The sequence below is a fragment of the Phaenicophaeus curvirostris genome, chromosome 1 (assembly GCF_032191515.1).
Source record: "Phaenicophaeus curvirostris isolate KB17595 chromosome 1, BPBGC_Pcur_1.0, whole genome shotgun sequence".
NCBI classification, from domain to species: Eukaryota; Metazoa; Chordata; class Aves; order Cuculiformes; family Cuculidae; genus Phaenicophaeus; species Phaenicophaeus curvirostris.
In genome coordinates, this window is record NC_091392.1 from 49,556,309 (window position 1) to 49,582,413 (window position 26,105).

The window sequence follows — 26,105 nt, forward strand, 5'->3', positions numbered from 1 at the left end:
TTGTACATTCAAACCCAGCCTCCTCTTCCCACACATATTAAGCTGTCTTTATCCCGACCCATGAATCTTCTCACTTTTCTTCTTGTTTTCTCCCTAGATCCTGCTGGGGAAAGGGGAGTGAGCGAGCAGCTGTGGGTGCTTAGCTGCTGGCAGGGATTAACCCACCACATTATTGTGCTCTAAAGGTCAGTAGAGGAGTTGTGAATATAGTCTTTCTCATCCGTTATTCCCTTCGAGGGCCTTTTTGCTTGAAAGCAGTCTCCTCATGAACGGCAGGAGGTGTGTGACCTGCAGGATCTATCGTGTGCTGTTGGGGCTGCTGTTGCATGTTCATAGTGTGACCCTCGACTGCCAACCTGAATGTGGCCATGCCACCAGCCCCAGCACCTACAAGACTTCATGTGCAGAAGTCATAACTAGGACCTTCACCAGGTGTTCAAAGGATGCAGATTCCTAAAACAGAAACTGGAGTGGGAAGAAACCCAGCCTCATTGCCATAGAGCTATCCAGACTGGGACTGTGGGAGAAGGCCTGATCTTGATCTCTGGCTGGAAAGCTGCTTGGAGGAGAGGGACCTGGGGGTGTTGGTTGACAGCCGACTGGACATGAGCCAGCAGTGTGCCCAGGTGGCCAACAAGGCCAATGGCATCTTGGCTTGTATCAGAAACGGCGTGACCAGCAGGTCCAGGGAGGTTATTCTGCCTCTGTACTCAGCACTGGTGAGACCGCTCCTCGAATCCTGTGTTCAGTTCTGGGCCCCTCACCACAAGAAGGATGTTGAGGCTCGGGAGAGAGTCCAGAGAAGAGCAACAAAGCTGGTGAAGGGGCTGGAGAACAGGCCTTATGAGGAACAGCTGAGAGAGCTGGGGGTGTTTAGCCTGGAGGAGGCTGAGGGGAGACCTCATTGCTCTCTACAACTACCTGAAAGGAGGTTGTAGAGAGGAGGGTGCTGGCCTCTTCTCCCAAGTGACAGGGGACAGGACAAGAGGGAATGGCCTCAAGCTCCGCCAGGGGAGGTTCAGCCTGAACATTAGGAAAAAATTTTTTACAGAAAGGGTCATTGGGCACTGGAACAGGCTACCCAGGGAGGTGGTTGATTCACCTTCCCTGGAGGTGTTTAAGGCACAGGTGGACGAGGCGCTGAGGGGCATGGTTTAGTGATTGATAGGAATGGTTGGACTCAATGATCCTGTGGGTCTCTTCCAACCTGGTGATTCTATGATTCTGTGATGGATAGGTGATAATTAAAGGCGGTTTGAGGAAGAGGGTGTTGATTGTGGTTGGTCTAAGCAGGGAGTGTTGGGCACCCAAGGCAACGTGCATGGGACATCAGCTCCCAAGTCCTTGCTGTGAAAACCAGTGAGGGTTCTGGGCTCCTAGCATGAGACAGCGCCAGCCTTCATAGAACTGAACTCTGCTGGGGGCTTGGGTTGCAGAGAACGAACTACAAATGACTAAAGCTTGGGAGGAGAAATTGATAGAAACACAGCACAAACGTATGATTCACAGGAGAAACCCATCAATAACTGCAGAATGTTTAAAATGCAGTTCTCAGCCAAACTTATCCCTCCAATAACTCAATGTACAACCAAAGTGACTGTTCATACTATAGTAAAAGTCATAAATCATTTCTCACAGCATTTTATGTCAGAGTAACAGCCTTAACTGCAATGCTATTTTCATTAAAAGGAGAAAATTTATTCAAAACTTTACTGCAATCCATAGTGATAGCTATGGATGGGATGGTAGGGGCCAAAGAAAGAACAATGAAGAAGCCCAAAGGACAGGAGAAAAGAAACTTGCCTATTACAATGAAAGAAAGAAGAAAAAAAGACAAAGACAAAGCTGCCACAGCTCAGATGTGTTCTTGTGGCTTAATTTCCTCATTCTCCTAGCAACACTCCTGTATTATGACTCACTTCCTGTGACCAACACCATATTCAATCACCATGGTTAAGATAAGTCCAGCCCACAAGCCTGCCAAGTAAAACACTGCTAGTGTAGCTAAAACCACGTTGTACAGCTGAAACACTCTGCTCTTAACACTGGAAGACCAGAGGCTGAGAATCATGATAAACAGATTTTCTGCTTGTGTGCTGGCTTTACTGTATTTCTGTCATTCTTCTGATGCCTATGAAATATCGACATTGCCTGATGTTGGAGATCCAAAGTTTATTGAGGAATGTGTGCAAACTCATAACAGATTCCGGTCTGGAGTGAATCCACCAGCCAGTAACATGCTCTACATGGTAAGGAGATCTTCACGACTTACATGCAAGTGTATAGCATTGTGATGGTGTTTGTAATTCTCAAAGATTATTTTTGTGATCAAATGAAAAGAGAAAAGAAGAAGAAATAATAATATTTTTTTTAAAAAGCCTCCTGGGATTGCAAGAACTACTTTTAAAGTAGAGATAGCTTTATACGATCGGGTACATGTATAGTTTTGCCTGGGTTAATTTCCTTTTTTGAAAACTGAGATTTCTACCCCCAACTCAACCCTGTCGTTTTGTGCTGTGAAAAGCCTCCACGTTCCAAGGCACCACAGCTCAATAGCCCGGGGTGTAATTTATGTGCAGATCTAAGCACAATCTTTCATACTTGAGTTGGCAAGGGGATAGATCGTTGCCAAACGATGTTGGAGAGCTCTGTCTAAGCTTTCTTTGCAAGGCTCTCATGGACTAAGCCAACAGAGCAGCTGTTCCCAGGTGCTGTGGCTGCTGGGGAAGACAAAAAGCAACAAGTGCCGCAGGAGCGAACACTGGAGGTACCCGGTCTACACTGCTGTGCCTCCCCCCCTCACCCCTTGTCTTCTCCCTGGCCACATCAGAGGACAGTATCTGCAGCCACCATGCAAAAGACAGCCTGTCATGATTAAAAATATACCCCAAAATAGCCACCTCTCATTTCAGAAGGCTTGTGACACTTGTCTCCCTGCTGGATTGCACTTGGAAAATCCAGCAAGGAGGAAGCTGTAAGCATGCACAGAGCTGGGCTTATGGCTGAAAAGCTCATCTCTGATTTGTGAGATGCTCAATTCCCAAAGCTTGGGAGCTGTCTTTTGCAACATTTGTCACCTTTTCTGCTATGACTGGATAATATTTGAGATATCGTGTTCTTGGCATAATCTCCACAGATCTCTCAGATGGGCCACAGAGATTGCCCTAATTCTGAACTCTTTCCTTTTGTTCCTCTTTCTTACTATGTTGCACGGTCACCACCAAGTTTATTTTCCATTTCTGGTTGTCAAACACCAAAAATGAAGTGCTCATTAGGGAGGGGCAAGTGATCAGCAAGCAACCTCAAGCCGTAAGCCTGACAGGAAGCAATTTAATTTCTCTTCTATAGATATCTTTTACCCCATCTTTCTTAGTGTAGCATGATGTATTAAAAGAGCAGTAGTCATCTTTTTAAATTGGGCCTAATTTTTCCTTTTGAAAAATTAAAGAACTGAAATATGAAAGAAAAAAAGTTTAAGAAACAAACAAACAAAGATTATTACAAATAAAACAAGTTATATAGTAAGTTTCTTTTAAAACGCTGCAAAACCCCTCATCTTAAGTCTGACCTCTCTCAGGAAGAACTTAATGTGGAGAAAGCAGTACTAGACATGATAAAATCTGTTATGAAAGTGAAACCATTGGAATTGAAAACATTATATTTCTTTGTTTTTAAATGGCCTTTAGTGAGGAAAAGAAAATGACTTCTTTATTTCATAGGGAACTTCTGTTTGTTATAGATAACTGTCTACCAAGATATATAAAAATGAAGACTAATAACTCAGTGCATTTCCACTTTTTTAAAAACAGTCTTTAAAAGAAAATACAAGACAGAAACTCCTTTAACTGCAAGTAACAAAGCCATATTTGTAATACATTTATTATAAAATGAGAATGTTTATCTAACTTCTTTTGCCTGACAGACACCACTTCTTTCCAATTACCCTAAAGCATCGCTTAGCTCTGTTCCAAGTCTCTTCAAAACCAGCAGAAATAGTCTCACCAGTTTCTTCAGGTCTTCACAACACTCTCCTTTGACTTATTGCTCCCTCACATTAATTTTCATCAATTATATGGTCCATTTTCTCTTTCTAAATCACTAAGCAACTCTTCTGAGATACAAAACCAAAACTAAGAAAAAGTTCATTGGGGGGAAAAAAATTGTAATTACTATTTTCTCAAACAGAAATTGTATCTATGTGCAAGCCTTCCTGTCCTGTGCATTTTTTTCCCATGCAGTTTAGTCCAACCTGCCTGCATAAATGTAGTTTCATACACAAATAAGGAGTATAATTACAGTTAAACTAAAGATAATTCTGGACTATCAATTCTGTATATTGCTTTTTCAACCATCAGCCACTTTAAGCGTTAACACAAATAAAGGAAGTACATTTAAACTTATTATTAATACTATTATAGGATGAAGGAGAAAAGAGATGTGGAAACTCTTAAAAAGCATAATGTAAGAAACAAGACTGTGAAGCACGAAGGTGCGTCCACCACTTTCATACTTCTTTCAGTATGGTCTTCACCTTGTGACCTCACAGCATTGCCAAGATGTAAACTGCAGCCTCTGTCTTAACTTGCAGTAATGCTAGGACTGGAAGATAATTTCTTTAGAATGTCAGATGTCCTTAAAAGTCATCATCTGAGGAAATATCAACTGCTCACTTGGAATAATACCACTCTTCCCACCCCAGGCCCCAAGTTTACCTTCAATATTCAACACACTGAGTTCCTAGGCAAATGATTTATGTGTTTGCTTTGTGGGAAAATACACACAAACACACCAAATGTTAGCAGTAGGAAGAAATAGAAGATATAGGTTACAAAGTATTTTCAAATCTCTGTAGATGTATTTTGGTACAAACTTGGAATTTTTGATCACTTTTTGGTAGCATCAACAATATACTTTCAGACTTATCTATGGTTCAAAAAAAGTTATACTATGTAAAACAGCCATAAAATTTAACAAACACCTTTTGCTTAGTCACTGCCACTGATCCGTTCAGAACAATTTCTCTAGTAATTCCGTTGTTTACAGTAGGAACTGAGATATTTTAATCCAGACAGAAAAAGACAAATAAAAAAGTTTACTTTTAAAAAAAGGCCAATCCAAAATAGTTCTGCAGTGCTGAACAACTTCATTTACATGACTTAAAGTATAACTGGGACTACAGGCATACAGTCGTCGTACTGCATTTTCCAGGAGGCACAATACTGTGTTTCTCAATCAGGTTGTGTACACAAGAAAACCTAGCAAAAGCAGACACCACCTTCAGTGCAAACAAAAGACATTGATATAATTTAATTGCTTAAATAACCACTTTCTGTAGGATTAAACAGCAAGTGAATGCATGATTCAATAAATATGAATTCAGCACTAATACTTGAAGTCACCAAACACAAAGATGCAAACAAGGGGGTTGAGTTTAGACCGTCCCCAAAATCCCATTGTGCTTGTGAACCGACCTGCAAGCAATGGCCTTAATGTCTGAGGCTGCATGAGACTCCAGTCTGACTGGTATGGTAAACACACCCCTAATCTCCAAATTTGCTGTAAATTTCTTGTTTTAATTACATTAATGTTCTCTCACCGCTGGCACAGCCTGAATATGCGCATTGCACCCCAAACAGTGTATTTGACTGATGTACAGCTCTTGGTGTCCAACAAACCAGTCACTAAGATCACTCACCACCCCAAAAATTTCCTCAAGTTCTAACTAGGTTCAAATCAGAAACAAACCTACAAGCCAATTTACCACATAGCTATATAAGTTTCAGCAGAAGCAAACCAAGTGAACCTAAACGTATATGCTACTGAGACACAGCTTCTCCTGCAAGTTCCTCTGAATCATTACAAACATATCAAAGTGATTTTTATTTGTCTTTATTTTGCAGAGTTGGGATCCAGATTTGGCAAAGACCGCAAAAGCTTGGACAAAGAAATGCCTGTTTAAACATAACACATACCTCAAAATTCCAGGGCAGGCTCACCCCAAATTTACCCCTGTTGGAGAAAATCTCTGGACTGGCTCACTTCCTGCTTTTACTGTGAAAGCAGCCATCACCTCTTGGTACAACGAGGTCAGAGCTTACAATTATACCACGAATAGCTGCAGAGCAGTATGTGGCCACTATACACAGGTAGGCATTGCATTTCTCCATCTAAATCACAAACCTTTGTTGCCATTTTGACACAGAAACTCTAGATTTCTGATGAAGACTCGGTGAACTGTTTTCCAAGTGCTGCAGTCTTATTTTATGTCTGCGTGAACAAGATGTTCTCATGTCCCCACTTTAGGGAGAAGAAGAGTCACTGCATTTTATTTTTATTTTTTGTTACAATGTGCTAGTTGTATTTTGTTTCCAGGAATAAAACAAGACAGCCATTAAGCAGTCAGATTTATCCAAGCAGTGGACAAAAATCAGGCAACATCAATGGCTCTGGGCTGCAGTGCATGGTTGTACCAGGAGCCATGCCAAGTGCTGGACAAATACCGGCATGTAAGAAGACATCTACAGCTCTGCAAGCATCCCGTGCATATTTTTTGTAACCACAATTCCCAAAGTGAGAGGGCAAAGAGAGGGAGAGGAGCACCACTGCAGTGTAACTCCACAATTACTAGCCAAGGCCATAGGACAGCAGGATGGCTTTCAACAGCAGCTCCTGGGATTAGATTTTGACCTGAGGCTGCTTAATATTTTCTGTGGAGAAACATATATGCATTTTGGACTTGAAAGACTAAAGCTCATCTGAATGACATGTGTAGGTACATACTTGAAGAGAAAATATCTGGATGCAGGAGCCACAAGAGGTGACAGGGTGTTGCCATTTACCTTGCTCACAGGGACATGGCAAGAGTCAGCATCTGGAAACAGCAGTGAAACGTGCCTTACCCGGCACTAAGATGCAGTGCTCTTTACCAAGTTATTTGTAGAGAAGCAGCCCAGGTTGTTGCATAGGGAGAATGAAAAAAATAAGATTATTCTCAGCTGGAGTCACTGGTGATAGTGACTCTAGATAGAAACAGCATGTATGCCAGCGTTGGGAGGAATCCTTGGGTCTGCACTTTCAGAGAACCCCTCATTTCTCTCCCTCCTCCCTAGCTGTGGAGAAGTTTCTGTCAGGTACAATTACTAGATTTACCTCAACCCTGTCCGCAGTACCAGTACATGCCTCAGCCAGTGGCTGCCTAGGATGGGAATGGTCCTGTGATTTGGTCCTTTGCCATCCTGAGGGATGCAGTTGTCTATGGCTGGCACTGGGAGCAGCATCTGCTCTGCTGCTGCACTCAGAAAACCCTCAAGAGCCTGAGGATTGTCCCCCTTCCCCAGAGCTGGCACCAAACAGGTACTAACAGAAAGGCCTCTCCTTCAAGTCAGTGGAGACACAAGTATGTTTTTACATCCCCTGTTTTGCCAGGATCTCTCCATGTCTCTCTCACAGTCTGTCATCGCTGCTGTTGTATCACCCTCTGGTACCTCTGTGCCCTCATTTCCCCTCTGCTTCTGTCATGGAATTTATTTTTCTAGGACTGCAGCATTTGGCTGTACTGTAATCTCTGAGCTGGGTGTAGGTTGCTAGATCAAACTGAACAGCTTCTGTTAGACAGAGGATGATGTAATACCCTTGCCTCTAGATTGCCTTAGTCATGGGCGTGATGCTAAAAGGCAGGACCACGACATGCTTCTTCTCCCTGCTCCTCCCATAACACCATGGCCCTCTGGCAATTTGCCTAAACATCCCCACTGGATTTAGTAAAGGGGCAATCAGCTCTCATAGGAGCTGTAGCAGATCATGCAGCCTTTTCTGCACAGATTTTATCTGACATCCCTCAGCAGGAAAGACAGAAAGCTTACGTATTACCTTGAAACAAAGGAGATAAAAAACACCATCTCCTTTGCAAGAAAGGAAAACTACCTGTTACAGCCAGTTAATCTTTCTTTCAGGGTCGTTTTAATAAATATCTGGTAAATTGGGCAAAACAATCAGGCGTTTTTCAGAATAAACCATGATTTTGAGATCCATCACTGCTGCTTTGCCCCATGAAGCCTGTCCAAGAATTGCTCCTCAGCCAATTTGTTGTTGTGAAGCAGAGGAGGACAGGTCTTCTCCATAATGCTTCAGAGGCTGAAGCAAAGCTTTTATCATCAGTGTACCCTTCTGTCTTTGCAGATTGTTTGGGCTACAAGCTACAAGGTTGGCTGTGCTGTCCACTTCTGTCCCAGAGTGGCATACTCCTCCATAACCAAAGCAGCACACTTCATCTGCAACTACGGGCCAGCGTAAGGTTTCTCATTACAAATATTTCACAGGGTTTGGGTCTGCCCCTTCCCTCCCTCGATGTGCATTTTTATTAGATAAAACCATCCATTTATGTGATTTCTGGGAGGAAATGGTCCCCAAAATAGAGAAGGCGGTACACCTCTGCCCAGCCAGCGCTTTTTTTTGGCTAGGTAAGGGCTATGTATTGCACCCAAAAAGCAGTGACACTGGTAGAAAGGGTAAAATTTAAGATACTTAAATGAAAATACTAAAGTGATCATTTGAAAACTAAGCCCTTGCTCCCGAGTGCCAAGACTGCCCCAGACAGTTGCCAAGGAGCAAGCTCAAATCTTGAAAATATTTACATGTGTGCCTACAGAATTAAACCTCTAGGTCAATGGTTTGGATAAATGTTAAAGTGGACACTGCTTGCAGCTGCGGTCTTAGCTTTAGCATGAGAGTTTGGCACTGAGTCCTGCTCATAAGGCTGGGCTCCTCAAGGCAAAGTATCTGGAGTTCCTTCATATGCATCATCACTAGGATATTTATTGTATCTAGAATGTATGTGTTTTTTACCCTTCTCCAGCTAATTAATGCTGCCACAGTTTAAACAGAGGTTTAACAGCTTTACATGCATACCACGTTGAGCCAAGGCCATACCACTCATAAACTCAAGCAAGTTTGGCATTCTTAATTATCCATGCTTCATCTTTGAAGAATATGTACCCTCAACCAGATACCTTGAAATGACACAGCTGCTGCTATGCCAAAGCAAAAAAAAAAAATGCTCTCTCCAGAATCCCCACACCCAAACGGGCTGAGGGGCCATTGTCTCTGCTAGTTTTTGAGCCAAAAGCCACTGATCTTCCAGGGCACCCTCTCCTTTCCTTTCTCAACACTGCTATGTGCTTCATCATGCTAGATGGTGCAGAAACCCTGTGCACACAGAAGCCAGCCCCCAGCACTGCCAGGAGGTGCCCTCTGTCCCTTAAGCCTCACGTCTGGATCTCCCAAAGCCAAGCCTTCCCCCTTCAGCCCCTTAGCCAATATCTGTATCGTGCAGAGGACCAAAATCATGCTGGATTATTTGTCCTGCATCAGCAGGGATCCCACGGGGAAGAAGGGTGCCCTCGCCCTCAACAGCAACCAGCAGAGCAGCCCTCTGCCAAGGGTCAAAGCAAAATGCATGCACAATTTCAATTCCTAAAGTGAGTATACTCCAAAGGATTTTCTTCAGCTTAGACAAAGCAATAAAAGCCTCACCTTGATGTAAGTAATGAGGTTTTACCACAGTGTTTAGAGCTGCTGAGATTACATGCGTATAAAATCCCTCTCAGTGTGTTTATGCCCAATCTGAGGCATGCTGTACATTTTGCTTGGGCCATGCTCCAAGCAAAGAGGAGAACTGAGCTGTGTTTTGTGCAGTATCAAAGGTAGGAAAGTAATATCGAGCCAAGACACTGCGCAGAGGTCGCTGGTACCACTCTTACTTCTGGCAGAGGGAGGGAGCAGCGGGAGATACACATCACCCCTAAATATTTACCAACAAATGGATGAAATCACTACCTATGAGAGATTCTCAAGCACCAGTTTCCTCTTCAAGGTAACTGCATCTGCTTTTGCTCCCATGGCTAGCATCAGCTTTGAGACCCCACAGTCTCCACACACACAACTTATTCAGCGCTGAGACTATTTTAATTCCCAGGTTTGCAATACCACTGTCTCCAGGCTCCTAAACTTACTCCATTGCATTTAATCTCTTCTGCTTTGCTGCCTGTCTGGGCTACAGGGCACTCAGACAGGGATCATCCAAAACCATATCCTTGTCAATACAAGTAAAGCAAAACACAGGTTAAAAACTAATTAGTGGTAAGTATTAATGCTTTCCCCTCAATAGCAGTTTTAGAGTAATGTTACTTTCCTTCACAGTGGGAATTACCTAGCGCACCCATACAAAACAGGAGCAGCGTGCAGTGACTGCAACGGCGAGCAGTGTGCCAGCAAGCTGTGTCGTAAGTAGAAGACAACCAGCCCTTCTCCCCAAGCACACGTAGAAAGGGAAAGAGCACACAAAAGATTCTGGCAGGAGACAGGCTCAGTACACTCTTATTCCTATATATAGTCTCAAAACCTGCAGTCACAAGCCAAGTGAGCAGTGATGCACAAAGAGAGAGGAGAATGGAGGAAAGAGCCTGTTCTCTAACTCAGGAAGTGACGGGATGGGAACTGCTCTTCAGGTGCTGGAGGGTGTGATACAGGAATATAGTGGGTGCAGTTTAAGGTGAGATTATCCCTGCCAGAAGTTATTCTTTGCATAAATGGGAAGCACAGAAGGTGATACATGTCCCCTACCAGGGCCTCCAAGTTAGTAGCTGGTGCATGAGCTCTGGCTTGAGCCAGCCTTGCCCCCGCAGTGCTGCTGCAGAAGGGGAGAGTTGCCATGGCACTGCCAAAGGTGCTTGCTCCAGTGAACATCACCCAGGCCATCTGCTTTCCCCTAAGCACTGGGAGAGATCCAGGCTGACATGTGAGAGCCCTTCCCAGGGATGCAGTGCACGGCTTGAGTCCCTGGCAGCCCACCTGATTCTCCTGCACTTGGCTTTGCAATGGCGGGATGGAGTCAGAAAGGGAGGAGACCTCCTGCAATTCCTGCAAGAAGGACAAGGTATTGTGCTGTGGACGCCCACCTGAGGATACAGTCACACTTCTCCCTAGCACTCAACCCTAAGCAAACCAACAGAGCGGGAAGGTACCATTAAAACACCAGCACTACAGGAATGAGAGGGAGGCCCTGATACACAGGACCATTTAATGTTAGCTTCAGGCTGAGGATCTTAAACACAAGGCACTGCGCAAAAGCCAAAGTGATCTTGGAAAGCATGCCTGCAGGAGTGAGTCCTCATTATACCAGCCACAGGTAGGGGGAGAATTGTGATCAGGTGCACCTTAACAAAGCCCTGAGAGTCACTGCAGGGCTCTCCTAAAGTCAGCAGATCTTTGTGTCTTCCTGAAAAGAAATGCAACTCCCCTAGCTCCATTTGTGAGCCCATCATGAGGCTCACACATCATTCCCTTTTGCTTAGAATCAAATTGTATATAATGTGTAATTCTGCTTACACTCACTTCTTCTCTCTCTCCAGAAAATGCAGAGCGTGACAAAGTCATCAGTAAGTACCACCAGAACTACTGCTTCCATTTGTTGCCCTTGGTGCAATTATACTTGAAAACAAGTAACTTTTTGTTCGCAGGTGATTCCAGCTGGCGTCCAGAATGGGACAGACCTGCATGTGATGAGTACTGCATCACTGTTGCTGTTTTAAGACCGTTATTTCTTATACTGTCAATTCTGGCCACCTGGCTGCTACCAAAATGCACGTCTATAGCGCCCACCAGTGAGTGACAGACACGCAGAACACCATGAGAACACCGAGGTCAACTCATCCCTTCATTACTGGCAGCACAAAAATTGCTAGAGACATTGTTTGTGTGCACAAATGATTTAGCAGTACAGAAATACCATCTTCGTTGTAGCTTGCTTATTGCTCAGAACCAGTAAGTGGGTATAAATTACCCAGGTATTTTTTAAGTGGAATGGTGTGAATGGGATCTGGTGGGAAAGGGAGCACACTGCCCAAGCAACTGCCTGCCACACTGTCTTACGAAGGACTGAAGGGTGCCAAGCCCTGGAGGCTGGCCCAGCTGAGGCACCAGACAGAGCACACATCTCTGTTTTTCCTATTGCACTCTTTCCTTGGACACTCCTCCAGCAAGATTCAGATTAGCCTGGGAAGTTTTTCATTTAAATGTTTCTTCTAAAACATGTTGTACCCATGTGAGCTCTGGCAGTTGCAGCCTGTGGCAGGCAGTACATTTCTCAGTCTCGCAGTGTACTAGGGACCCTGGTACTTCTCTTTGCTCAGAATCTGGTTTTACACATGACCTGTGCCAAGACACAGCTTCGCCTGTGTTTACACACATTATGTACCACAGCAATCTTTCCTGCTTTTTTTTCCTCTTATTTTTCCGAGCACAGAGTTTTTGACTGCTGTTTCAAATAATAAGTCAGCATTTCCTGCTTCCCATGTATGGCAATTACGTGTTTGCAGCATGATCTAAACCTTAACTGCTGGGGCACAAAAGAACTCCGCATTCAGCTCCAACCTGCACAATGCTGAGAAACACAATGCTGTCAAAGACAGCATAAACCTCCAAATAAAATCATGCTGTGCCTTTGGTTCAACGGCTGCAACACAATGAGTTTGCTGGAACCCACACACGTGGAGCAGGCAGAAAGCAATGGGGACAGCTGCTGTGTTCAGCTGGATGTGTACTCTATTGACCACAGTTGCTCAACTAGAGCAGAGGATGGAAGAAACAGAGCTGCACAAGCTCGCAGCTGGACTGTAGCAATTCATCTGTCTAGAGACAATTTAGACGCCTCTGCACCATGGCTCTCTGCAGGGCCCACAGACACACACAGTGGTAAGTAAAGGGAGTTGGGAAGTTCCCCTCATCACTTTGTTTATGGGGTACTGTTCATGCAGCACCTCCCACTGTTTCCACACACCCACTCCTGACCCCACTGCTGGGATGGATCTTAACTGAAAACACTGGAACTGGAAACCCAATGTTTCTCACATTATTCTTCCAAACAGTTAACTGCTTGCACTAGAATCATCTCAGCATTACAGCATTCCCTAAAAAATCATTTTTCAAAATGTGTGTATGGCTGGGGACAAAAATATAAAGACATATCAAGGGCAAAATTTATATTTAGTTTGTTGGTTATCAGAGCCTCCACTGCCAAGACATCACAGTTGCAGACAGGAGATGAGCAATTTCTTTCCCACACTCTAGTGACCAGGGTCCCAGTACCCACGCTGGTCAAGTTGTGAGAGCGCTGAGCTCAGTTCAGTCTTCCAAACTGAGCAGATGAAGGTGTTATAAAAAAAACCAACAACAAACCCATTGCAAAAGCAAGGTCATGGGTCTATCTGTTAAAAAGTGCCACTATTTTCCTCCCTACCTGCCTTTTTGCCACTCTTCTGTGCAAGACACCACCCTCAAGCTCCATGATGTACTGCAAAGTCCCATGTGAAAACAGGACACTAAGAGGCACATGGGCAGCAAGACTTACCCTGTCTATGCTCTCTTGCACAGGGCTCCCACCCCAGCACAGTCTGCCCCACTGAAACCACGTGCTTTTAGATCCTATCACTGCAAAGTAAAATGCAAGAGAGAGAACACTCCTGTGCGCAGGGAGCAAAAATGAGCTCAGCAGGAATTCTCCCCTGCTTAGTTTAATCTACACTTGGTCTCTAGGAGAGTAAACAGAATGAACAGCGTTCTTAAAGTTCACAACATTCACAACACTGTAATTTAACTATGTACTTCAGCAGCTCCAAGGAAATACCACAGAAAAAAGTTTAATCAAATAACGTGTAAATTTTTGGGGCTTAGGGGGAAAAAAAAATCGAAACTTTACAACATGGTTCCTTACAAACAAAAAAAGCCTTAAAGTCAAGAAATTGGAGCTAAACAAGTACTGTGACTCATTTTAAGGTCATCCAAAATTCCAGATACTTAACTCCAAATAATAAAACCATATTGAGATGTCCACATTTATCTTATGAGATACATCCATGAATTCCAAATGATAAATGCAAAACACCAACACATAAATATAGCCTTCTCGTAATTTTTTTACAAGTCTGTAAACTCTAAAATCAGGTTAAGGACATAATTTGCAATAGTTCAGACTGTTCTGAAAACACTAAAGAAAATTTGTCACCCTTCCAAATCCACTTTATTTTCCATTTTTTACAGTGTTAGAACTGTACAGCCATATTCTCTCAAAAAACAGGTGCAAAAAGCACCAACAGTGAGCCCATGCAGCCAGTTACCATTCAGATGTAGATTCTTAAGCAGAAAAATCCCTCGGTTTAATTTGTCTCCAGGAATATGAGTGAGCTTTCTTGATTTTCCAGTTTAAGTAAAATAAACTTCCAAGGAACAATCCTTGAAACCTGTCAACCATAACAACTGAAAAAAGATTAAACAAAATGTGAAGCCTTTTCACCCTATAACAACAGAAGGACAAGACTCCCTCAAGTCTGTTAAGTTTTACTACAGATAAGGGTTCAGTGCAAAAGCTACATAGAGGCTTCAGCTGCGGGTCCTAAAAAAGAAGTGGAAGTATGCATAATTTAAAGTGAGGCTGCCACCACACTGAGGTATGTTTTCCTGCACTGCAACTTAGGCAACCAGGCAATTAGCTAATGCAACCGGAAACTACTTTTTTGTAGGGTGCTTTCAGCTAGATCAGGTTCCTGAACTGAAACGCCAACCTGCAAGACCAGTGAAGGGCAACCACCCCTACACTTATTTTTCACTTTTTAAACAACAAATAGGGGAACACCTGGCCAGTCCTCTGCAGCAAAAGGGATGTCGTCCAGATTAGAACTAACAAGTCTCCTTCCTCTAACACACTAGTGCTACTTCCTTGGCTTGGTCATACTTCTCCTTACTGGCTTCTTGCTCTGCAGACTGCTGCTGAAGCAATTATTCATGGGACCATACTGTGAGAACAGGTATTTAAACTCAGGTATTGCAGTGCCTCCTGTTGAAATGAGTCCTTTCAGTATATGAGAGGTCTGAACTGCCTGACTGGTATCAAACTTTGGTCTTGCCTTTACACCGTCAACTGTGAAATACCAGTTGGCATTTCTAGAAAGCTTTTCACAGTGCTGCTATCACTAAGCCCATCAGCTTGCTGCAGTTTCCAAGACGGGTGTTTGTGACTTACTGACCATACTCTCAGCGAGGTATCTGCTGAAGTAGTATTCTCCTCATTGATTCCACAAGGAGTCAAACTGCCATCTATGAACAATGCAGTCCCTACAAGGAGCGAGCAGCAAGAAAGGATCACATAACTGAAAGGCACGCTAAGGCTAATGCCCCCTAAAGGGCAAGCATTGGAGCTATTTCTCAACACACACACACAGTGGCTACTTAACCACACATTATTTATATATGTAAAAAGTAAATGGTTGTGTTTTTACTTACTAGTTTCAAATAAAAGGTCACTAACCTAAAAGCAGTGAGCCACAATGACCTAGCATCGTTATTTCCACTGCATGTGCAGGTGACCAAAATTCTAAAGCCTGGCAAAAGCACTTCAACACAATTATGGAATTGGTGTGGCTCTATCACCTCCTCATCACTGCATTTGCTTCTTCAATCTCAAGATGTAAGAAATAAGTAATACCTGCTCTTCCTGTGAATTTTATTTCATCACAATTTGCATTTTCAGGAAACTAAATACCTCTAAACTTCCTTTAAAAAAAGGAAGAGGGCCAGAAAAAAAAAACAGGAACAACACAATTTCTTAGACCACCTTCTTGCAAGCAAGAAGTAAATTAGAATGTATTTAAAGAAATTTAAGACTGTACACTTTCCCTGTGGCACATGGTGTGAGGAACAACACCTCTGCACCACATTCTGTCTAACAGCCTCTGAGATAATGCTAATAAATGACAGTTTAGTAATGGCATTCAGTTTAGACTATGGTTTGTTTAATTATGACCAAAAGCTATGAGCTTGTTTCCTGGAAAACAACATGTAGACTGTGCACCAGATGACTAACGAAAAGTCTTAAGAACAATGTATTAAAATAGTTTATTAACATCAATACAAGACACAACACACAAAAATAATCAGCTTTTACAGGAACAAAAGCATAATATAGTAATAAATCTTGCCTGTTTTGCAAAAGTTATCACCATAAATGAGGCTGTGTATAGTCTGGTAGTCTTTCACAGAAAAATTACGTTAAACTCCCACTGAGTTCTCAAACTCTAATGTTTAACATCCTGCACCAAACTCCTAAATGTTTCTAGTAGGAAATCTCCCCCTTAGGCAGATGGATATTATCCAAATACACTCTCTTACCTTTTCAAATATAGCAGTGTGGATTTTCTTCACCAACCTTGGCAATTCTGCACAGCTGCATTAGGTCTGATAATTAAATAGTACTTAGGAAAAAGAGAATGATCTTTCTATCTAGTCTTTTCTTGTCCAGATTAAACTGACAGTAAGAAGCCTCGAATCTTCTATGTGTGACAATGTTCATTAACATAGGAGAAAAGTAAGCATCTCAGCTGGTGAACTATTTCTTTTTCTTTTTTTTCTTTTCATCTGCTGCCATTTTTAACTTGACTTCTTCCACAGGAAGTGCTCCTAACTTCTTCTTCTTTGCATTCTTTACCTTTTCCTTGATGGCATTGATATCAATTTTTTTCTCAGTGGAGGCTACATAGTAAATAATACGAAGATGGAAGACATTAATTTTACTTTCGAAATTTTAACAGTCTACAAGATGACTTCATATACAAACACAGTAAACTGCATCCTGTGGCATTGGTTAGAACTCGTTTTATCTTCACCAATTATTTGCATAACCTATTTTAACAATCATTTTTGTTGAAACTAGTATTATGCACAAACCTCTTTCAGCAGAATTCAAAGAACAGCCGTATAAAAAATCCCATACAACTGCATTTGAACACAGGTGCCACACTGTGCACACATAGAAACCATTATCACCACTTCTCAGACCACAGATGCACTCCTCCAAAATTAATACATACAAACACTCTTAGACACAAGGCTATTGCCACGGTTGGTCTCAAATATGAAAAGAAGAAATTAATTGTTGAATTCCTATACCTAGACAAGATTTCATGTAAGTTAACCGAGATGGTAAGATCCCAAACACGACGGTCTCTTCCTTATACTCTTTCCCTGGCCATGCATTAAAGGCCACTGTCAGAAAAAGGATGAGGAAGGACAGGCTGAGTAAACATGATGGAGATCTTCGACCCCTGCATCCAGCCCTTTATAAAAGACTTGTACAGGGAGTGCCAGCCTTCTTAAGTTAAATACTTTAAGCTGAGCAACATGTTCATCTAAGTGATGGTATTTTCTCTTTGGGGCATAAGGCATGAGTTTGTATCTAACTCCTATCTCACACAGCAAATTCCTATATCTAACAGTGGGTACCAGCTGTCATTTATTCTTGGAAAACTGAAGGATTTCAGGTCAAAACACACAGCAGCTAGAAAAGTACATTATTTGAGATACAGTACGGTCAACAGACTGACTGAAAATTTACTGCATCACAAAAAAAGTACCGTATGAATCCTGCTTTTCAAGAAACATGAGTTTTCCTGTTCATGAGAAACTGTGTAATATATAATGTAATAACGCGTAGGTGGTATAGCTAATACAAAACATATATAGTACATCTAATATGATGAATGAATATAATATAATCAAGGAATCCAGAAAACTGAAGGCTTGCTTCTCTAGTGCGAATCATCTGAGGACACAAGTTCTTACTCTGCTTGTAGCGTGGTTTAACTTTTTGAAAAGCTATTTGCCCTATCCTCTACCAATATTTGTGGCATAGGTTTCCAACTGTTGCTTCTAGGTTTCTTTTTCTTAACAGAAAAGCCATTTGAATGCAAAAGCTACAGCAGTTCCACTACAAGACTGAAAGCCAAAAATTGATGTAGCCAGAACAATCAGTTGAGATTGACACTCCAGTATCTCCACTAGGAAAATGTTCCATGGAGAATGTCATTTTTTCATAGGTACAGAACTAGGGGCTGTATGATCTTCCTACTGTCCTTGGCAAGTCCAGGCATGGATCGAACCACTAGGACTTTTTGCATGACTTTTCTTATTTCCTGCAACTATTATCTCTGCAAAATCACTCAGCCTAGGAATCAGCTGAAGGTTTTGGAATAGGGAGAAAAAAAAAAAGATTACCTTTCTTTGTTTTCACAACTGGCTTTTCCTTTGGTGGGATAAAAGCTTTATTTCTTTCTTCTTGTCTTTTCTTGACTGCATCTGCTTGTTTTGCCTAGAGTTACCAATAAAAAAGCCAAATATCAGTAGAATGGGCCAAAAGGAACACACACAAAAAAAGAAATTCCAAGTCAGCAGTCAAATGCTTTTTAACTGAACAGTGAGCTAGAATAACTTTACCTTTATCTCTTCCACTCGCTTTCGTTTCTTCTGTCTTTCTTTCAAGAAGTATTCGCCACTTGCCAATTCTTTATCAATCTGCAAAACACATGTACCAAAAAGCCTTAGATTACTACGTATTTTAAGCCAGACATAGAGTAACAGGAAATTGGATATCAATTACCTGAAATCAGACAGAAAATGCCTCCCAACCCCTCCTTAGCAAGAACACTATTTCAAGTAATGCTATATTCCTGCAAATAAAGTTTCAGCTGACCTGGCTTTCTGGCTGTGGAGGTGGGAACGGTGTATACTCCTTCTTAGTATTTTTCTTCTTTGGCTCCTTGCGTTTTTTCAAGTTCTTCCGCTTGAACTTAGGCAAAAATCTTTCCCAACTTTGTGTCCTCAGTTCAGGATCTTTTGATAATTCTCTTTTGATCATCAAAGTCTTCAGTAGTCATCACAAAGAAGTTATTAAAACAATAGCATTACGGTAGCAGCCAAAAGCTCCAAACTGCAAGGTTTACTAAACTTTCTTACAATGAATATGATACAGCTGAACGTTCCATCTTTCACTTCAGTAAGAGTAGAGGGGTTTAATTATGAACAGAAGAACAAGAAAGATATATATATCCCAAAACAGGGGCAGAACGCACTGGAGAAGGTGCCTCAGTTTAAATGAGCAAATATCTACCAAACAATCAAAGGAAGAAAAGCTCATACACACTTTTCCTTTGATGTTTTCTGAGATACTGCTAATGATATTACAGCTATACATCCTGGTAAAATGGAGAATATCAAAGTCAGGATTTTTTTAAAGCAGCACAATACAGAAATTCTTGAAAATAAACTACCCCACAGAAACATGGAAATTATTAACATAGAAGTCTCTAAGAAGAAACAATACTTTCTTGTAAACAAAGATGCACAGTGGACTATGCTAACCTTAATGTTATATATGGGATGTATATTCTTCATTGTGTCCAAAACGACTTTTCTAACCTGTGTTTAATAAAAGAGAAAAATAACAGAAAACTCAGCAAGTATTTCATATTCTAATCAATTAAAATACCAGGTACACTATCTGCCTTCCTCTCCCCAACCCCCAAAGCAGGTAGATTTAAAAGGCTGATGCACATAGGTAACTGGAAGGCAAAGCACATCAGAAATGTGAATAACACTGTCATTCTTCTAAGATACCCCAGCATGCCCCACAAACATTATTTTCTCTTTACTGTGGATTTTATGGTGTCACGAGAAATTTGCTTGTTACAAGCATTCTTCTCCTACACAGTTAAACGGATGTTCTTTCAGGTTATGTACCATTACTCTGCAGTATTTTACTCCTTTTTTACTCCCAAGACTGGAAGATCTTAGAGTTTAAACAAAATTCAGCAGCTAAGATGCTAAATCTATGGATAGTCATGTAAATACAGCTTAGTAGTCACTGAGGTTGCCACGTTTTGCCTCTCATCTGCCCTTGAGCTAAGCACGTAAGTACATGACACATAAGGGCTCACCTTTCTCCCCTTACCTCTTTTAGCCCACTAAAGGGTCCAAGAGCTGAAACAGTGTTGCCTTGCACCATAATATAACAGTTTGTTAACAGTTCCAGTGCCTACACCAAAAAAGAGAAATGAAGTGTAAATTGAAGACCTGACTCAAATTTAGGTCTAAGAATTGTCTTGGTTACTTGGTCTGTGGTTATCACATCTATGGGAAATACCTTCAGCGTAGATCCTTTGGGCCCAAGGAGTCGTCCTCTTCTTTTTATAAAAGTGTCCCTCTTCCTCACCAGAGAGCCTATTTTAATGATGTCACATGCAATATCATCCTGAAGGATACGAACCGCCTAAAGAGACAAGAAGTAGGCAATATAAACTTAACACAAATGTATTGTGCAGAAGAGTCAAGAAAATACTTCAGTTTATTCTTCTCACTTCATGTTCAGATATATCTACTTTAAATATATATTTTATTGTACTTGACTCACTTAAAATATACCACATTTTGAAAACTTACTATTTTATAGGTATTCCGACACAAGCCTCCACGATTTATAGAATCATAGAATAGTTTGGGTTGGAAGGGACCCTAAAGATCACCTAGTTCCAACCCCCCTGCCATGGGCAGGGACACCTCCCACCAGACCAGGCTGCCCAAGACCCCATCCAGCCTGGCCTTGAACACCTCCAGGGATAGGGCATCCACAGCTTCCCTGGGCAACCTGTGCCAGCGCCTCACCACTCTCATGGTGAAGAAATTCTTCCTTGCGTCTAGCCTAAGTCTGCCCCTCTCCAGTTTATACCCATGCCCCCTTGTCCTACGAGCCTTTGTGAACAGACCTGTTCAAATGGAACGCTTCTTGCCAGAAGTTTTATTAAATCTCTAGCCCTGATAATCACATATGGATCAAAAGTCTTCTTAGTGGTAGTAACAGTCATGCTTCCTTCAATCAGATCCAGTGTTGCATTCACATACTGCAATATGAAAGAAATAGTGAATTAAAAGTAACAATGAATTAACCTCTAAATAAGAACCTCAGAATTGATCTCTGCAGTAAGAAGTTAACAAACAGGATGCTACACAGTGAATGCAGATCCATTTTCCAGATTTCTTACAGTGACTTTCAGCTTAAGGAAGTTGACATACAGGCACATACACGCAAAAGACTGAATATATGTGTCACAAGGCCCAGAACACCACCTCTCCCTTGCCTCCTTGAATTCAGGCACAACAAAGCTGTCAGTGTCTAGATGCGGAGACACTTGCTGTTACAGAGCTTTACTGACAACACCCATAAATAACTGCCAGGTCTGGTCACACAGAACTTCACTGATTTTGATGCAATAAGAAAATGAGACTACCGATTCTAAACACAAGTGCAGCAGAAATATAAAAAAACACAATATCAGAGAAGCAACTTGCACTATTTTTATGAGTTTAAGTAACTGTATCTCCCGAAAGATAAAACAAAGTATCACAACTAACGAGTACACATACATGTTCACTCAACGCTTTCTGGACGAGTGGCCAGCACTCTCTCAAGTACGCTTCTCTGTACTTTGGGAATAGCGTTGCAAAACTGCTTTCTTCCAGCAGTCCCTTGGGATTATCTTCTCTTGTAAAGGCTGGTTCTTTCCATCCATCAGGTACAGTAAGAAGTTCAGATTCATCAACTGTTATAGGCATTTAAAAAAGAAAATAAGTTGCTTTTTTCCTTTTCTTTCATCAGCGACTACTACTTCTCCTCCATGTTTAACTACAAAAGATACAATAACTGAAAACAGGAAGGCAAAGCTTTGCTTAACATTCTCTTGAAAGTGATTTGCGTCTCTTCTGACCTTAAAGTTACTGGTTTAAGCTATTATCAGACACATATATACACACACAGCGGCAACACATGCCGGGGCAAGATATTACACAGGCACAAGCCCCACCAGAGCGAGGGAAGCGACATCACCAAGCTCCCCCCAGGGCCCACGGAATGACGGCCCCGCTCCCAGCCCGGGCTGTGCTGGAAACCGGAGGGGCTGCGGGCGCCAGGACGGGGTAGCAGCCCCGGGGGAACCCTCAGCCCTTCCCCTCTGTCACCCCGCCCCACCTGCCACCGCTTTCTTTTTGTTTTTTTGTTTTCCTTTTGGCTTCTCCACGGACCCGGGCCCGGACCGAGCCTCAGCCTCGACCGCCCCGGCTGGATCCGCCATGCCCGCCCGCGCGCCGCCACCTCTCACCCGGCGCCGGAAGGGGCGGGGCCAGCGGCGCGGTGCACGCTGGGAGCGGTAGTCCCAGTGGGCTGGGGGCGCGGTGCACGCCGGGAGTGGTAGTCCTGGCCGGCTGAGGGGAACCGTGCACGCTGGAAGCGGTGATCCCAGGGGGCTGAGGGCACGTGGGGCGTAGTGCACGCCAGGAGCGGTAGTCCCGGCTGGCTGAGGGCATGAGGTGCGCTGTGCACGCCGGGAGGGGCAGTCCCGGCGGATGAGAGGGCGCGATGCACGCTGGGAGCGGTAGTCCCAGTGGGTTGAGAGCATGAGGGGCGCGGTGCACGCCGGGAGCGGTGTGCTGGGTTGGGGTTGTTGAGCCGTAGATGCTGAGTCTCATGAGGCTGGATTTGCTGTTTGTATTCAGAAAAACACGCCTTTTCCTGCCGGGCTGGACTTACCTCGGCGCGCAAAGGTGGAAACGAAGCGAGTGCAGGGGGGCAGGGCCGGCCTCTGCCTGGTCTCGTTGGAGGCTGCACGTCAGAGCGAAACGAGTCCTTGCTGCTTCTGCCACACAGAATTCCCTCAGCTCTCGGTCAAGGTTACTCCGTCTCGAGACGTGTTTGCACCTGGTTCACAGAATCACCGAATGGTCCGTGTTGGAAGGGTCCTCTGGAGATCATTCGGGCTGCCCACCCTGCTAAAGCAGCTTCACCCAGAGCAGGCTGCACAGGAACACATCCAGGTGGGGTTTGAATATCTCCACAGAAAGGGGCTCGACAGCCTCTGGGCAGCCTGTTCCAGCACTCTGTCACCCTCAAAGAAGCTTTTTCAGCTGGAGCTTCCTGTGCTCCAGTTTGTGACCTCTGCCACTTGCCCTGTTGCTGGGCTCGACTGGAAAGAGTCTGGCCCCATCCTCTTGACACCTGCCCTTTAGGTATTTATAAGCAGTGATAAGGTCCCCTCTTCCAGGCTAAACAGACCCAGGTTTCTCAGCCTTTCCTAATGACAGATGCTCCAATCTTCTAATCATCTTGGTGGCCCTGTGCTGGACTCTCCCCAGTAGTTTCCTGTCTTTCTTGAGCTGGGGAGCCCAGAACTGGACACACTACTCTAGGGCTCCTGTGAACACAGCACAGTCTGTCTCAAGGTGACAAGGTTTGGTAGGTGGTTAAGCTGCTGGAGATCTCAGCCACTTCCCCAGGGTGGCTTGGCAGCTCCTTCTCCGCTTTCTCTGCTCTGACCTCTGCTCTGATTACAGACACAGACTCTTAAGATGCTGCAGTTGAGGTGAAAGGCATATACCAACTGTCTTCTTTCCTTCCTGCTCTTTCATGTGAAACATCTTTTCTACCCATGTTATGTTTTGAATTTTCCATTAGTATTATGCAATGCAAAGAACAAAAGAACCATCATCATCAAAATGTACACTGAAATATACATATTCTGTGATAAATACTTGCAATATTTCAGTGTTCATAACTAAAGAGAACACACGTTCCTGATGAGACCTAACTATTCAACTGAATAATATAATTTAAGGTTCTCTAGGGCATGCTCTGCATCCTCCTCACTTTCTCTCCCTGTACCTCAGTATTTTCTTAAGTAAAAAAGGAAGAAAATGCCTCTCGCTCTCTTTTATGGGGACCATGAAAAGACAATGGAGTGAAGAACTGGGGGAGAGCTTTGAGAGCAAGAACATCTGCATCTCTGATGGAGGAGGGCATTGCTCTTGGAAGGTGTTCGTCAGACTTGTTCATAAAAGCCTGCTCTCTTTAATTACCATCATGACTAGAAAGATACTACTATTATCTGATCTATACATAAACAAAATATTAATTAAAAAAATCAGGTATGACCTCCTAAAACTTTTCTTTGAACCTGACTGCTGTCTTTCCTAGCCTGCTCCACCTCCCAGCCCTGTGCCAGCCCTACTTCCCACAACAAACAGGACACCAGTTTCCCTTCCACCTGCAAGTTTGCCATCGAGTTGAGGCACGTTTTTAGCCGTTTATTTTAATTTCTCTCTGCCCACGTCCTTCAAACAGGGAGGCTGCCGCAGGAGCGCCTGCGGGTCTGCGAAGGGCTGAGTGTCCCTCTGCAGGGCTGTGAAGGGGCTTGGCAGGGCACACCATCTCTGCTCCGAAAGACACATCGAGGATTCACTGTCTGCTCTGAGGACCGAAGGGTACAAAGAGGAAAGGGGGTTTGGCGAGGCTTGGCGTCAGGGGGATGCTGTTGGGTCCTTCCAGCCGTTTGGGGTCGTCGGTTATCCATCCTCAATCCCGCTAGATGGCAGCGACGGCTGCGCCGAAGTGGAGCATCCCAAACAGAGCTGCCGCCCGCCTCGGCTTGAGGGAGGAGATGGGAAGAGCTGGAGGCTATGGGGAGCCTGGAGAGGTTGGGATCCTGCTCCTGCCTGGCCTGGCACCGGGCTTTGGGTGCCTTATGCCATTGGCATAAGTTCGACATGAGCTGGCAATGTGCCCTTGCAGCCCAGAAGGCCACCAGTATCCTGGGCTGCATCAAAAGAAGCGTGGCCAGCAGGGTGAGGGAGGGGATTCTGCCCCTCTACTCCTCTCTTGTGAGACCTCATCTGGTGTATTGTGTCCAGTTCTGGAATCCTCAACATAAGAAGGATATGAAGCTGTTGGAATGGGTCCAGAGGAGGGCTACAAAGATGATCAGAGGGCTGGAGCTCCTCCCATTTGAGGACAGGCTGAGAGAGTTGGGGCTGTTCAGCCTGGAGAATAAGAAGGCTCTGAGGAGACCTTATAGCAACCTTCCAGTACCTGAAGGGGTACAAGAAAGCTGGGGAGGGACTTTTTACAAAGGCTTGTAGTGGTAGGACTAGGGGAAATAGGTATAAACTGTAGAGGGGCGGTTTTAGACTAGGCATAAGGAAGAATTTCTTCACTATGATAGCGGTGAGGCACTATCACAGGTTGTCCAGGGAAAATTGTGGATGCCCCATGCTGGAGGTGTTCCAGGCCAGGCTGGATGCAGCTTTGGGCAGCCTGATCTAGTGGGAGGTGTTCCTGCCTGTGGCAGGAGGGTTAGAACTAGATGATCTTTAAGGTCCCTTCCAACCCAAACTATTCTATGATTCTGTGATTCTATGATTGCCAGAAAGTTGCAGTGACCCTAAGCAAGTGCTGGGAGGCAAATTTTCTTCTCTCAACTCTTGGGCACAGGAGTCTCCTGGGACTGCTTGCTGGGCTAGCATTTCTCTGTGCTGCACAGCCTGTGGGCACAGGATGGGGCTCTAGGATGGGTGCAGGCACCCTGGTCGACGCAAAAGCAGGACTGGGGGACCCGAAGAGGCGTTTCTTCTCGGAGAGGTAGTGAATGAAGGTGCACGTCTTGCCTGAAAACTATATGGGTATTGTGAAGTGCAGCAAAGCAGATTTGGGTCAGAAAAGACCTTAAAGATCATCTGGTTCCAACCCTCCTGACCCCCTGACCCCTCACAGTCAAAAATTTCTTCCTAAATATCTAACTAAGTCTCCTCTTTCAGTTAAAAACTATTCCCCCCTCATCTTATCCCTGCACTCCTTGATAAAGAGCCCCTCCCCAGCTTTCCTGTATGCCCCCTTTAAGTACTGGAAGGCTGCTGTAAGGTCTCCTCAGAGCCTTCTTTTCTCTAGGCTAAACAAACCCAACTCTCTCAGCCTGCCCTCATATGGGATGTGCTCCAGCCCCCAGTCATCTTCATGGCCTTCCTCCAGGGAGGATAATTAGATAGGTTCATAACTTGATTATAGCCTGAATCCTCCTATGAGTAAGATGCAATGCACCAAAAAATCACAGGAGTGGGCTGTGGAAGAGATGTTCTGGCAGTGCTCAGCAGGAGTCAGCTTCCTGACCAGGATGAGAGGGGAGAGGTAAAAAGACAGCAGAGCACTGAGAAAAGACAAATTACAGAATGCAGTGGGGGAGAAGAAAGAGTGCAAGGGAGAGGCACAGGAGGGAGACAGCATGGCCAAGGTGGTAGGTGAGGCAGAGGATATTTGCAGCAGCAGTCTGGCAGTGCAGTCTTTTCCTTTTCTCCAACCTGCAGACCTCTCAGGCAGCGTGCATCAAAATACACGCGATGTGTATACATCT

General features: G+C 43.8%; 2 protein-coding genes across 2 annotated transcripts; one reads left to right on the forward strand and one right to left on the reverse strand.

The window, feature by feature from the left end:
- The first annotated feature begins 1,976 nt into the window (after positions 1-1,976).
- Positions 1,977-13,461, forward strand: LOC138721068 (glioma pathogenesis-related protein 1-like). The gene is made up of 6 exons (XM_069857704.1): positions 1,977-2,249; positions 5,901-6,146; positions 8,179-8,288; positions 10,198-10,280; positions 11,409-11,435; positions 11,517-13,461. The coding sequence occupies exons 1-6, from the start codon at positions 2,070-2,072 to the stop codon at positions 11,666-11,668; spliced, it is 798 nt and encodes a 265-aa protein (XP_069713805.1). The 5' UTR covers positions 1,977-2,069; the 3' UTR covers positions 11,669-13,461.
- A 2,465-nt stretch (positions 13,462-15,926) lies between these two features.
- Positions 15,927-22,328, reverse strand: KRR1 (KRR1 small subunit processome component homolog). Its single transcript, XM_069861211.1, has 10 exons — positions 21,902-22,328; positions 21,301-21,476; positions 20,643-20,777; positions 20,024-20,149; positions 19,832-19,915; positions 19,243-19,299; positions 18,575-18,745; positions 18,319-18,396; positions 18,100-18,193; positions 15,927-16,578 (listed from the first exon to the last, which is right to left on the reverse strand). The coding sequence occupies exons 1-10, from the start codon at positions 22,326-22,328 to the stop codon at positions 16,436-16,438; spliced, it is 1,491 nt and encodes a 496-aa protein (XP_069717312.1). The 3' UTR covers positions 15,927-16,435.
- Between the last annotated feature and the right edge of the window lie 3,777 nt (positions 22,329-26,105).

Excerpts from the sequence above, each read along its gene's own strand:
- LOC138721068 (XM_069857704.1), top strand. The coding sequence starts at position 2,070 with ATGATAAACAGATTTTCTGCTTGTGTGCTGGCTTTACTGTATTTCTGT. Across the intron at positions 2,250-5,900 it reads CCAGTAACATGCTCTACATG|AGTTGGGATCCAGATTTGGC; the intron begins GTAAGGAGATCT and ends TTTATTTTGCAG. Across the intron at positions 8,289-10,197 it reads ATCTGCAACTACGGGCCAGC|TGGGAATTACCTAGCGCACC; the intron begins GTAAGGTTTCTC and ends TTTCCTTCACAG.
- KRR1 (XM_069861211.1), bottom strand. The coding sequence starts at position 22,328 with ATGCTCTCAACCCACTGGGACTACCGCTCCCAGCGTGCATCGCGCCCT. Across the intron at positions 20,150-20,642 it reads GAAGCGTTCCATTTGAACAG|GCGGTTCGTATCCTTCAGGA; the intron begins GTCTGTTCACAA and ends TTGTCTCTTTAG. Across the intron at positions 19,300-19,831 it reads CCTTTAGTGGGCTAAAAGAG|GTTAGAAAAGTCGTTTTGGA; the intron begins GTAAGGGGAGAA and ends TATTAAACACAG.